The sequence below is a fragment of the Thalassophryne amazonica genome, chromosome 20 (genome assembly GCF_902500255.1).
Source record: "Thalassophryne amazonica chromosome 20, fThaAma1.1, whole genome shotgun sequence".
Lineage (NCBI taxonomy): Eukaryota > Metazoa > Chordata > Actinopteri > Batrachoidiformes > Batrachoididae > Thalassophryne > Thalassophryne amazonica.
In genome coordinates, this window is record NC_047122.1 from 41517719 (window position 1) to 41531766 (window position 14048).

General features: G+C 39.4%; 1 protein-coding gene across 1 annotated transcript in view; it reads left to right on the forward strand.

Annotated features, from left to right (window-relative positions):
* The window catches only part of LOC117502203 (CUB and sushi domain-containing protein 3-like), a 1088443-nt gene that overhangs the window by 883612 nt on the left and 190783 nt on the right, over nt 1-14048 (forward strand). The window contains 4 exon segments of the mRNA XM_034161241.1: nt 1482-1582; nt 2596-2664; nt 2765-2921; nt 9991-10182. Coding sequence (XP_034017132.1) covers nt 1482-1582; nt 2596-2664; nt 2765-2921; nt 9991-10182 — 519 coding nt within the window.

The window sequence follows — 14048 nt, forward strand, 5'->3', positions numbered from 1 at the left end:
GTTAGTTAATTTGTGCACATTAAGAACCTGTTACTGCTTTAATTAGTTGTGTAGCTTTTGCCCTATCCTGTCCTCCCCACAATTGTTGTCTGAGGACAAACTTCAGTGTTTTAGAAAATCAAGTGGCTCGTTTCCTCAGCTTGCAAATTATCTTCTAGTCATTAGCAGTTTACTAAAGTAAATGAAAGAAAGAAAAGGTTGGAAATAACTAGGTGAAGACTGAGCAGAGGAGGATGAGGAGAGCCTGATTGAGGCAGAAAAGAGTAAAAGAAGCACTGTTCAGAGATGGCGAGCAAACAAGTTAAGGAGGGAAGAGGGTGAGGAGGTAATTTTCCAAATGGAAGCTGTAGCAGCAGGATTTATTGACAATATGACAGCTGTAATAGGGCTATTACACCAGTGGAGACACAGAGCAGGAGAGAGAGCGAAAGAGAGAGCAATGGGACGGCTGGGTGAGGGCATACGTGAAATGTACAGAGCGCAAGTATCTTTAAACATATTGGTTTCAGAATTTTACTACAAGCACATGCTGCTTAGCAGATGGGAGTAACTGCTATCCACCTATATAACAGGGTTATAAGATGATTCACATCCACACATGTGCATATTTATTCCGTTGAGGAAAAAGAAGTGACTCATCATCCTTCTCCAAACGTATACAAACATGTTTTTCATTCCAAGAAGTATTCTAATTATACTGACTGATTTATTGATTTGGTGTTGAAGTTCAAATCGGGTTTGAAATGTGTGGCATGTTTTGTGGCCTCACACACAGAGAGGTATGTGAAGGGACCCAAGGAGCCGAGGCAAAAGGTACCTGGGGGGCCGGACAAACACCCAAACCCAAGACTACATTATCACCAGCCTGCAATGCAACTAATGCAAATCATCCAAGTCTTCAACCAAAGAAAAATGCTTGCACAGTTCACGCCACAGTTTTAAGATCTGTATGAAATCCTTAACCCACAACCATTGACAACATCCCATCTTTTGTTTTTTGAAGAGTGTAAGATTTATACAAGCAAATTCAAAATTAAATAGTATTCTTTTTATGCATTAACAGTTCAGACTGAATAAGCTACTGTCGAGTTTCTTTCTTCCTCCTGTTGCATGTACTGCCTTTTGTGACTTTATGAAGCATTAGTGCACTTCATGGTGCTTTGTAGGGTGCTTTGACAGTAAGCTAGTTACATGGGGCCTTATTACGTAGATAGGGTTCCTGACATGCCATGGTGTCCTAAGCTGTACATGACCCATCATAGAATGTAAAGGGGTTCTCACAAAATTGTCATTGCTGTAATGCAATCAACTGTTCTCTAACAGCTCGAGGCCCTCAGCAAACATATAGTTTGCCTACCCTATTGCAACACTTCTGCTTGGACATTGCCAAGCAATATTATTATGAAACTGTCCTGAGAATTTTATCACATCTTCCTCATGTTTATATGAAAAATGTCTCTGTTTTCTTTGTTTGTCATCAGCTGAGTGTGGTTCCTCGGTAATCAACAATGAAGGCATTCTGCTCTCTCCCAATTATCCCATGAACTATGACAACAACCATGAGTGCATCTACAGCATTCAGGTAAACTAAACTACCTATATATATGCTGAACAAAAATATAAATGCAACACTTTTGTTTTACTCCCGTTTTTCATGAGCTGAACTCAAAGATCTAAAAAATTTCTATATACACCAAAGACCTATTTCTCTCAAATATTGTTCACAAATCTGTCGACATCTGTGTTAGTGAGCACTTCTCCTGTGTCGAGATAATCCATCCCATCTCACAGGTGTGGCAAAACAAAATAACAAGATGTTGATTAGGCAGCATGATTATAACACAGATGTGCCTTAGCCTGGTCACAATAAAAGATCACTCTTTGGCATTCATTTATTTTTGTTCAGTGTGTGTGTGTGTTCAGCCTTGAATATGAATACAAAGCAGTTTGTGTTTTGCAATTGTTAGAGAAGATGATGGAGTTTGTGTTTGCACAAGTTCAGGGGTAGACATTAACACTTGCCCAGTGGCCCAACAGCATTTTTTGTTTTTGTTTTGCTTTGATATTGGGAGTGGTGGCACTTGTTCAGTTGAGCCACTAAGCTTCTGGATTCAGTAGGAGAATAATTGAGTGTTACAATGGTCAAAAAGTCTTGATTTACACGGCTTGATAATGCTTCATTGGTCTGCTTGCCCAGGGCAGGTACAGCATCATCACTTGTTTTCTGAACCAGGTTGAGCAATTTTTAACATTCTGCTTTTGTGGAAACCCCACAGTGACATGAGCAAGAGAAGGCAGTACTTTCCAAAGTTACAACCATTTAAGATTTGCAGGAATTTAGCCCTGTTGCACTTTAATGCATGAACATACAGGTATGCCATATTCACGGTGTTTATCCAAAAGAGTCAAACATTTTACACTTGCGTTTCAAAGGCTGAGAGGGTTACACTAAAGCTGTAATCTTCCATTGTATAAGTGGCACAGAGGGGCAATGATGAAAACCCTTTAATGTCTACACCTGTATTGGCTACCATAAAGCCTTTCTAAGTTGTTAGCTTTATTGGTCAGTAAGTCTGAGATTGATGTCGACTCCAGGTGCAGGCTGGTAAAGGCATCAACATTTCTGCTCGAACCTTCCATCTGGCACAAGGAGATATACTTAAGGTATGAATATTGTCTTTAAAAAAGTCAAACCATGGCTTCAGAGCTGAAATGAGGCTATGTTGTCCATCTTATTCTTTAAATGCATCTTTTATTATTACAGATTTATGATGGAAAAGACAACACAGCCCATGTTCTTGGAGCATTTACTGGCTCATCTATGTTGGGTCTGACACTGATTTCCACCTCAAATCATCTCTGGCTTGAGTTTTACAGTGATGCAGAAAGTACAGGGGAAGGATTCAAGCTGGTCTACTCCAGTAAGTGTCCGCCGGTAAACCTCTGACTTCAAACAGTATGCTGTGTATTCATAAAGTGTAAATGAAGAAGGGAGTCATGACAGTTATGAGACTCATATCCCAAATGGTACTGAGTCCACGGTGCTATGACAGAACCCAGTCACACTGTGCAGTGGTTAATAATGTATTGCAGTACAGCTACTTAAGGAAAAGCTTCTTAAAAAATGTGTAACAGTGTAAAATTGTTGGATCTTTTTTGTGGAACTTGTCGCCAATCACATAATATCTTGTTGGGTTTTACGGTATCCACAGGACCAAGCAGGTTGCAGTAATCACATTACTGTTCACTCACCCATCTTCACCCACTTACTCCAATTAAGGGTTATGCACAGCAGTATTCATTTAATTCCATTTTTAAAATGCATTTATATACAACCAGCTGGAATGGTGCATTCCAGTCGACTAATCTCCAATAGATTCTATAAAGAAAAGCTCATCTTACTGTACTTGTAACGGAAAGCTTGTGAAAAATCATCATGGAAAAATATGTAATACCATTTTAAAAATTTGAAGATCCCTTTGAGCATTTATTTGTACAGTTTGGTGCAGTATAAAACAACAGAAGCAAAAATGCAAATGCAAAGTACCAAATTAACCCTCTGACTCTAGTCGACTCAGACGGAAATGAAAGTGCCACTACCAGTAATATGGTTGAGATCACCTGTCAATCACAGATATCCCAGGACTCTCTCTGTGTTCAATAAGGAAAACAACAATAAGCAGAACACTCATCATAACACAACAGCTTCACCTTTTACATGCTGGCATCCTGATAATATTTTGTTGCTGTTATTTAAGGAGTTCTTTTTTGTTTGTTTTTTTGGTGTCCACAAAAGGTCTGCAGCCAGATGTAGTGCGTTAGAGCTTTTTTTGCAAGGCTTTTATTTGCTGGTCAAAACCTTTCAGTTGCAGCTGAAGACAACCTCAATAATTAGGATGTTATAATTGTACAAAATTGAACTTAATCCAGTTCACACAAATTTGACTTTGTGTTCAAGTCTAGTTTTTGTAATGTACCCTTATTTTGTATTTAAGTATTTATTTTGGGGGATTCCATGGTACATATAGTGAGTTGATATTTGGAAGCACAACGCTCAAATTTCATACTGTCATTTTTGGGGAACTGGGAATTTCCAACTTGCAAGTCAAAAAATACATCTGATAAAGCTTTCAAATGTGAGTCTCCCCACCCACTCATTAACACATTATAACGATAGTTGTTAGTATTGACAACTGAGACAACAGACATGTGAGTGACTTCAGCTGTCCAGCAGACATCCAGCAAAACATTTAGTGAAATATGTCCAAATTTGATCCTGACATCTGAACAGTGGGATCATTGCTCACTTACTGCTACTCACAGCTGTGTCAATCACTTTCTCTCTCTTGAATTCTACTTCTTTATTTGGCACTTTCAGTTGCAATTTAAAATCTGCCATGTTTCTGAAGCTCTGTGACGCAGATACAAAAATATGTAGCATAGCACCCATTCAGCCCACAGATAACATAGTTTCCCAGCATGCCATTCAATGATTGGGAACCCCCCACATACACACACACACATCTGTGTGTTATGGTTTATTGTAGCTACCCGCATGGGTCAAAATTCTAAATTGTTTACAGACAAGATACGTACATTTTGATCCTTCTTAGTGATATAAAATTGTGAATCGTATATCTGAATACTTACAAATGAAATTATAGTGGTGCTGAAGAATTTCCTTTCCCTAAACAGTAAAACAAAACAAAACAAATCTAAATGTACATCTTTAAAGGGGCTAAAACACTTTGTAGACTGTAAGAGTTTCTGTGGCTTTGTCAAATGACCAACTTTTTTTTTATCATTCACAATCATAAGAGTATTTAATACAAATAAACAACCAGTATAGGATTTTTAATGTGGCTCTAAATTACGCTATGATGCACTGTATCATTACATACTGTCAAAGAGAAAAAAAAAATCCCAGCAGAATCATGACAAAGTCTACATATCACGTGACAGCTCTAATGTAATATTATGTAAAGTTATCCGTCATCTGTTTCATTCTCAATGTTTGAAAATATGATCTCCAAGCTCATTGTCGATTCAGCCAGTGAACTGATCACAAGAGACATCTCCTGTTTGATGAACAAAGCTGTGAAAGAACTTAGATTTCAGCGTAGGATGTAGGTGTTACAGGTGCCTGTGTTTATTTAAAAAAAAAAACATGCCTACATTTGGCAGAGTCCTCTTACAAACATAGTCAGAAGTGCAAAATGTAACCATTTAAAGTAAGTTATGCAAGTCGTTTGCATGCTGGTTTGTGCTATTACTGCACTGGCTCTGCTACAGTGGAGGATTGTGTCGTACACTCGTTTTATTGTGCTTCCGGAAAGTATTCATGGTGCTTCACTTTTTCCACATTAATTATAAGTAATTATTTGTCATGGTTATATTGTAATAGGTTATATTAATGCTTGCTGAAGATTTTGAACATTTCAAAATTTCTTTGAGCACTTGCACGAAGCTGCGCACAGTTTTCTATGGTTTACAACGAGTTTGAGATGAGTTTACTCTCGCACACGGCAGAGTGTGTGCAAGTGCATGAATCAAAGTCATGCAAGTGTCAGGGGGCCTTAAGAAATCACATGTACGTAAGTATTCACATCTTTCCTCAGTACTTTGTTGATGCACGTTTGGCAGCAATTACAACCTAAAGTCTTCTTCAATATGATGCCACAAGCTTGCTGCAGCTATCTTTGGGCAGTTTTGTCCATTCCTCTTTGCAGCACCTCTCAAGCTCCATCAGGTTGGGGAGTGTCAGTACACAGCCATTTTCAGATCTCTCCAGAGATGTTCAATCAGATATAGGTCTGGGCTCTGGCTGGGCCACTCAAGGACATTCACAGAGTTGTCCTGAAGCCACTCCTTTGATATCTTGGCTGTGTGGTTGTCCTGCTGAAAGATGAACCGTCGCCCCATTCTGAGGTCAAGAGCGCTCTGGTGCAGGTTTTCATCCAGGATGTCTCTATACATTGCTGCATTCATCTTTCCCTCAATCCTGACTAGTCTCCCAGTTCCTGCCACTGAAAAACATCCTCACAGCATGATGCTGCCACCACCATGCTTCACTGTAGGGATGGTGCCTGATTTCTGCCAACATGATGCCTGGCATTCACACCAAAGAGTTCAATCTTTGTCACATCAAACCAGAGAATTTTGTTTCTCATAGTCTGAGAGTCCTTCAGGTGCCTTTTTTGCAAATTGCAAATGGGCTGCCATGTTCCTTTTACTAAGGAGTGGGTTCTGTTTGGCCACTCTACCATACAGTCCTGATTGGTGGATTGCTGCAGAGATGGTTGTCCTTCTGGAAGGTTCCCCTCTGTCCACATAAGAATGGTGGAGCTCTGACAGAGTCCACTGTGCTCAGTGGACTCCACTAAGCTGCACTCCATTTCTTCCTGGCAGAAGAAATGTTTCTGTACCCTTCCTCAGGTTTGTGCCTCAAGACAGTCCTGTCTTGGAGGTCTCTAGACAATTCCTTTGACTTCATGCTTGGTTTGTGCTCTGACATGCATCAACTGTGGGACCTTAAGGCCCTGTCACACCTTCACGATTTAGCCTGAGTATGCAGACCGTATAAAAAAAATGCTGGCATACACTGGCGTACGTCTAATAATGTAATTTAATTAATGTAGCTGTTACACCTTGTCGAGTTAACAAGTGCATACTAACAGCCCCATTTCCACCGGGTGGCTCGGGTCAGTGCTGCACAGCATCATATGTATCAGAATGGTTAACTGTGGCTTGGTTTGCATTTCCATCACCAGCAGAACCCTTTTGTTTGGCAATGAAATATTGACAAGCACGACATTGAGCGTGCGTACAGTGTTGCGTGGCATCTCCACTCCACACGGAGGCAAAACAAGTAATTAGAACATCTTATTTTATTTTTTTCATTGTGGATCATGAGTTTTTCTTTTCATCATGTGCAGCCGGAATCGACTGATGCCTTTAATGAATGAGGCACTTTGACTTTCAAGTTTTTCTTGTGCCGCAAAGAGAGGCCCGGTGGGTGGGAGAGGATTGAGGCTCCGCTGACAGCGGACAGCAACGGATTCCCCTCAGCAGGTCTAACTAGCAGAAGGGACACTTCTCCCATACTGGCCCAGATACACCATGCGCTGCAGCTCAACAATTTGATGGACAACCTCCACCACAGAAACCATGATTTGATGGAGCCAAGTGCCCTAAGTGCCAGTGTCAAAACCATGATCTGATGGAGCCAAGTGCGTAAAGTGTCTGTCAAAACCATGATGTGATGGAGCCTGTGACACCATTAAAACAATGGCAGCATGGTGGCTTAGTGGTTAGCACTGGTGCCTCACAGCAAGGTCATGGGATTGATCGATTCCTGCCCTTTGTGTGGAGTTTCATGTTCTGCCTGTGTCTGTGTGGGTTTTTTCCGGGCACTCCGGTTTCCTCCCACAATCAAAGACATGCTTATTTAGGGTCTGCTCCTTTCTCTCTCCATGACCAAGGCAGCGTCTACAGCTGGAGTTGGTCCCTGGGCGGTTGGATTCTGTCTCACTGTAATTTGGATAGGTTAAATGCAGAGGACAATTTTTGTCGTATGCATACATGTGCAATAACAAAGGCTCTATTCTATTCTAAAGTGTCAGTGTCACAGGTGGACATTTCTTCTGCCGCGATAAGGAATTAAAGTATTTTCAGATGTCGTTTTCCAATGAGGCTTTATGTGGATGTACTTTTTCTTCAGACTATGATGTTGAAACTAACAGGTAAGACTTTATATTTATTCTGTGTGTGAATTTTTTCATATTTGAAACAGTCCGTTTGCATGAGGACGCAGCTTTCAGCCAATCAGTGGACAGCATTAATGGACATATTTTGACTTATGAATAAATTACAAGATATGCATGACTTACCTACAACTTATGTCCCACGTGTGTCTGAGTCTGTGCGTATGAGTCATACGCTGGCATTCGTTGAAATTTTCAGCATGCCCAAAATTTTTCAAGGTGCTCAGCGTATTAGGACATATATCGGCATGCTTCGACGTGCTTCAGTGTGCTCTTAACTTATACAAAACTTACCCATAACGTATTAGATGTACACCCACGTATGCCAGCGTTTTTTAATGCGGTCAGCATACGGTGATTAAATTGTCAAGGTGTGACAGGGCCTTTATATGTAGACAGGTGTGTGTCTTTCCAAATCATGTCCAATCAACTGAATTTACCCCAGGTGGACTCTAATTAAGCTGTAGAAACATCTCAAGGGTGATCAGTGGAAACAGGATCCACCTGAGATCAATTTGGAACTTTATGGCAAAGGTTGTGAATACTTATGTGCATGTGATTTCTTAGTTTTATTTATTTTTAATAAATTAGCAAAGATCTCAAAAACCTTTTACACATTGTCATTATGTGGTATAATGTGCAGAATTTTGAGAAAAAAAATTAATTTCATCCATATTGGTTTAAAGCTGTGACATAACAAAATGTGGATAGAGAGAAGTGCTGTGAATCCTGTCTGGATGCACTGTATATTAAAGCAGCTGCATGTTCGTGTGTCATACACAGAAGCAAAATAGCATTTTTGTTTCTTGTAATGAACCATTACTTCAGATACTTTGTGTATATGTGTGTCTAATAACAAGCATGTATGTGTGCAATATGCAGACAGTAATTTCACATGTGCATATTTTCATTATGATGATGATGTCAACCGTGTCCATTTGCAAAGGAAGAGTTAGACATGCACCTGTGTGTGCCGGGAATGTTTCAAATCCTGGTAAGTTTTCCTTCCAGGTAACCCTGTAGATTCGATCATGGTTCAAGTGTCACAAGGATAAGCTTCTTTATATCCTGCTGTTCTTAATGTGTGCACATGAACAAACACAATACCTGTAATATTGCCAGAGAGACGGAGCAAGTGTGTGGGGGGAAAAGCAACAATAAATTATATACGGTGTATACATGTTTTTGCTTGTGGTTTGGGGATGTCTGCTGTCTCTTGTTGTTTTGCTCATAGACTGTAGTATATGCATAGTATAGATAGATAGATTTATTGTCATTACAACAAATGCAATGAAATTTCTTCTGGAGTTTCTACTGGAGAAACTTTTGGTTTGGATGTTGCTATTTTGATAGTGCCTGATTCAACTACCTATCTCAAAGTTACCAAGCTAGTTTAGAAGAATGAAGCTTATACTGGGTTCAGGGGATTAATTAGCACATCTTTTTTTAGCAATTCTATATTAATGGGTGGCTTGGGTGCCGGTATTAAAAATTATGCCCATCATCATGGCACTATCAGTGTAGCTAATGTTCCCTGGCTATTGATACCTGCTGACTCATGCTAATGTTGCTAACATACAAATTAAGTTTTATTAAAATTTTACTGTCAAACTACTGGACCACAGATTTTTAGATGTTCCATCAATACAGTTAACAGTTGCAGCAAGCCATATTATCTCAGAAAGGAGCTACTGACCTATTAGTGGCTATACATTAGCTTTCCCTCAAATCAACCTTGCCCCAAGTATGTGTAACTTTAGTGCTGAAAATGGCCAAAAGTAATGGGTTTGAAACTATAAAAACTCACCACCCATTTGTCAAGAACAGAGAAACTAGCAGTAGAGAGCAAACAACTTTATTATTTTTATTTTAAATTTTTTGTGCCAGGCTGCAAACTGTCATGTCAAAATGTCCATTTTAACATTGTCTTCTATGGAAATTGACTCACTTATGACAAGTTGAGGAATTACAGCTTTTTTTGTACTTCCATGTTCAGTTTGTTTTCCAGAGCTGCGGTTGCTGTGTGCTTTAGCTTTCATCCAACCAGGATGAGAACAATATCACTGAGCTGATGAACACACAGAGCATAAAAGAAGTGAAAGCAAATCATTGTGAATCTAGTAAACTGCACTCCTTCTGTTTTATCAAGTGGCTCTTATTTGTGCCACAGTGAGCATTTGCAAAGTCCACACTGTAAAAAATTGGCTGCCAATCTGTCTTATTTCAGGTTTCGAGTTGTCTCATTGTGAGGATCCTGGCGTGCCTCAGTTTGGCTTCAAAGTGAATGACCAAGGTCACTTCTCTGGGAGCAGCATCACATACAGATGTGAGCCTGGATACACTCTGCACGGGGCGTCCACGCTGAAATGCATGACAGGGGAAAGGAGAGCCTGGGATAATCCTTTGCCTTCCTGCATTGGTATGTCTTTATTTTTGCAGCATGTGGGTTGCATTTTGAGAAGAGGTTTAATGGGAACATACACACGCTGATGCACAAAGACGTTCAAACACCCTTTAATAAGTAGAAAGAGAAAGGTGAGCTGAGTTCAAGCTTTCTTTTGCCTTGATTGTAAAACTGTATTTTGTGCTTAGTGCTGTGCTTTCTGCAGCTATTAATTTGCATATTTATTCAAAAAGCTACACAGTTCTGCTAAAGCTTTCATAATTATGGTTTTATTTCAGCTTTTAAAAAAGTATTTTTAAGCATTTGTATGGCACAGAAACAAAACATAACATTTTCACTGACAAAAATATTCAATGCAAAAATAAGCCTACAAGTATTGAAGTAGCAGGTAGTGATCTTGAAAGGAGCTGTAAATGTGTCAGATTCAGATCTTTGTCTGGATCCAACAATAGTGTAATTAGTATTTTAAATCAAAGCACTTTGTGCATGTTAGTTTTGAATTTATTGAGATAGATGATCCGTCACATTTCCATTATGTCAAAGAGCAATAACCAGAGCCCAGCAGTTTTCTGTTTATCTGCTCTTACCCGTGTTAAAGTCCTGTGCGCCGTTTTATCAAAGTAGAAATCATAGATCATATATATTCACTGGACAATCCTACTGTTGGACAAACCTACTGTGACATCACCACTTCTGAAAAGTGGGTTTGGAGTTCAAATGGGATGGGTCTTGATACCGCCATCTTGGCAGTGTCTGACTCCGCCTTACTCCCGATCAGCTCATAAATGGATAAAGATGTGGACCGTGGTCAAGACCAGTGTAACCAGGGTAGGATGATTGAAGACTGAACATGGCCACCTCTGTCTGCATTACGAAGCTAGCTAAGGCTAACAGGCTAGGTCACCTAAATTTGGTCAGGTAATTGATTAATGTATATTTGTGTGGACTTGGCAGCTGTTGTCATAACAGGTAGTACTATCACTGTATCTAACGTCATCCAGCTACCGGTAACTGCTGATTTAGTGCTAACAACGCTGAAGTACAAATATAACATTCCTGAAATTTCACTGAGTGGAAATAACTGGACCACAGATGTCTTAGAGATTCCATTTGTGTAATTTACTACCCAACAAACCGTATTACCTCAGATATTTGTAATAAAATACTCAAAGACCAAATACGGTAGAGTTCACAGCAGCTAGTAGACTCTGCTAGGTAGCAGAGGCGTTGACCCGGCATACTAGTTGTCACTCAAAGCAACCATGCCTCTAATTATTTCTAACTCTATGACTTAAAACTGTTTAAACAGTTGAGTTATATATACCACACACCTCGGGCCACCCATGCATTTGTCATGAACGGAGTAACTAGCTATAGTGACAACACCACTATTTGTACCAAGTTATAAACATATGTATTTCTGCTGTAAAACTGAAGATTTTAACCTGGGCTTCTATGGGGTTGAGGGGACATGGTTGCCCTTTTGTATAAATAACAATCACTGCACCCAAAAATATAGAGAGCAAATTATAATTTAAACCTGATTCTGCTGCCATGTGTTCAGATAATCAACTCCCTGTGTATAAATAATCTTTATTTCACAAGTGATTATGCTAGTCTCCGCTTTAGAACCGGAAATGTCAAATTTACTCAGAACTCAAATGGTGCATGTACACATCTTAAATATAACACAGCGTTATAGTACATGACCTTGCTTGTTTGTCGCTTTATGCAAATTATCTGCTTACAGAGCTCTGATTCAATAATCCTGAAAGAAAACAGGTGGGAGTAAATCTTTGAAATGCTGCCGTGATTCCTCGGGGTATCACACGCTGTGGTAGTTTTGTTCAAAAGCCTATTTGTTCTGGATAGTTTAGCACCTGGACTCCCTCTGCCCAAATGATCCATTTTCCTTCCTGCAGAGGGTGATTTGCTCCATTTTTCTGGAGACTGCCCTCATGTTCCCCTCACTGCTCTGTGGTAAAAAAAAAATGCTCAAGCACGTCCACGTTCTTTTTTTTTTTTTTTTTTTGGACTTGTGCATCTTCAATATGTGTTTATTCATGCTGAACTCCACAAAGGCCCAGGTATTTTCTTAGAAATCATTTACGAGTAAACTTTAACCAATTCTGACTTGTTGCAAACAGCTGCATCAGTGCATTTGCTATTAAACAGAGTTGGAAGCACTAATGTATTTCTCTATATGTCACCTTTCAAAATCATTCCTTTATGATGAGTTTACAGTACCTCAGATTGGGGTGGGGGGTGGAAGAACAACAGAGTTCACTGCCCTTAATATTAGAAGGATTGCAGCTCTGAATTTTTCTGTTGTGTTACACTGGTTGTGCATCAAATCAACTCATTTTCACATGAAGGTAGAAGTTAAGAATCATGGAAATATGGTATGATATATGATTCTGCTGTATGAACTGGGGCATTTGTGCCAAAATGTGCGCAATATTTATTAAGTGCTGGATATTTGTTAAATAGGAAACAGTGTAGGAAGAAACAAAATCTGTATTCAGGTTTTAACTTAGAAAAGAGAAGATCTGAAAATGAAAATAGTGCATATTAAAGTCTGCATCAAATGTGAGAATTATTTAAAGGAGTCATATTGTGCAGAATCACTTTTTTTTTCTACATTTTACAGCTCCGTGTGTTTGAGCGCATCAATTTTTCTTATACAGAATATGGCTGGTTGTAAAGCATTTGCTTTCTGTCTTCCACGGCTTTATTCAGTGCGTCTGTGTCAAAAATGTTGCACAATATTTTGTCTGTCTGTGGGTGCCTCTATGGACATTATGCAATATTTTTTAGGAGCTTCTGGTTGTACAGTTTGTGTTTGGTGTGAAATGATTTGCAAGATGTATGTTTCCGTAGGCTGTTAAGAAACACTTTGTCAGAAACTGAAGTGTTACCATGGTAACGCCAACAAAATTCACCCACTATTCAGGTCTCAGACACCACCGAGGCAAAAGAGGAGATGTTTGTCTGAAATGACTCCAAAATTTCACATTTATATTTGATCCAATTAAATATTTTTTCCTGCAAATGATCTTAGATAAACTTACCTAAATGTAAAGAATCAAAAGCAAAAAGCTTTTTGTAAGTTGGGAAAAAAAAAAAAAATTATATCAAAAGCAAGACTTTACACGCATTCCACAAATCTGTTTTTTTTTGGGGGGGGGGGGGCAGTGGATGTGTGTGGCACCTTGAGATGCAGTGGGTTGTGCACTGTAGGAAAAAATTGGCAAGTTTATCTACACCATACTGATTGTTTGATTATAGACAAAGCATACAAGAGTCGTTTCCAGTAAGTATATGGTTGAGTGAGAATAAATTCTCTAAATTAAACTCAAACACATGCTGGGTCTGTCCAGGCTGAAACAAAATGGCTGCTGCAGCTGTGCCCCAGATGGGAGCTGGAAGCACAACAACAGACGTATTGTGCTTTTATCACTGCTGTGGAACTTCTGATTCCATATTCAGCTTAATAAGCATCTCTCTTTCACATTATCAATAATGAAACAGTCATAAAACCTCCAGCTGATGTACTCAGACTTAATATTTTAGCAGTGACATACTGCAACCTCACCTAACCCCCGGTCTTAATGTAATAATATTGCCTCTTATTATTACATGTAGTGCTTCCTTCTTTAATCTCTTCTTTCTCTCCTCTTTTTTCTCTTCCCAATGCATCATCTTAACATTGCCCCATTACTACAGATAATATATTCTTGTGGATGAGGAAAGGCAGCCTGAAGGAGGGGAAACATGAGGAACAGGGAGGGTCTGGGGGATTGTGAAAGCACATAACCATGAGAGAGACCCACAAAAAGGAGGGTTTTTTTTTCCTCCCGTTATATAATGTGAGATGATTT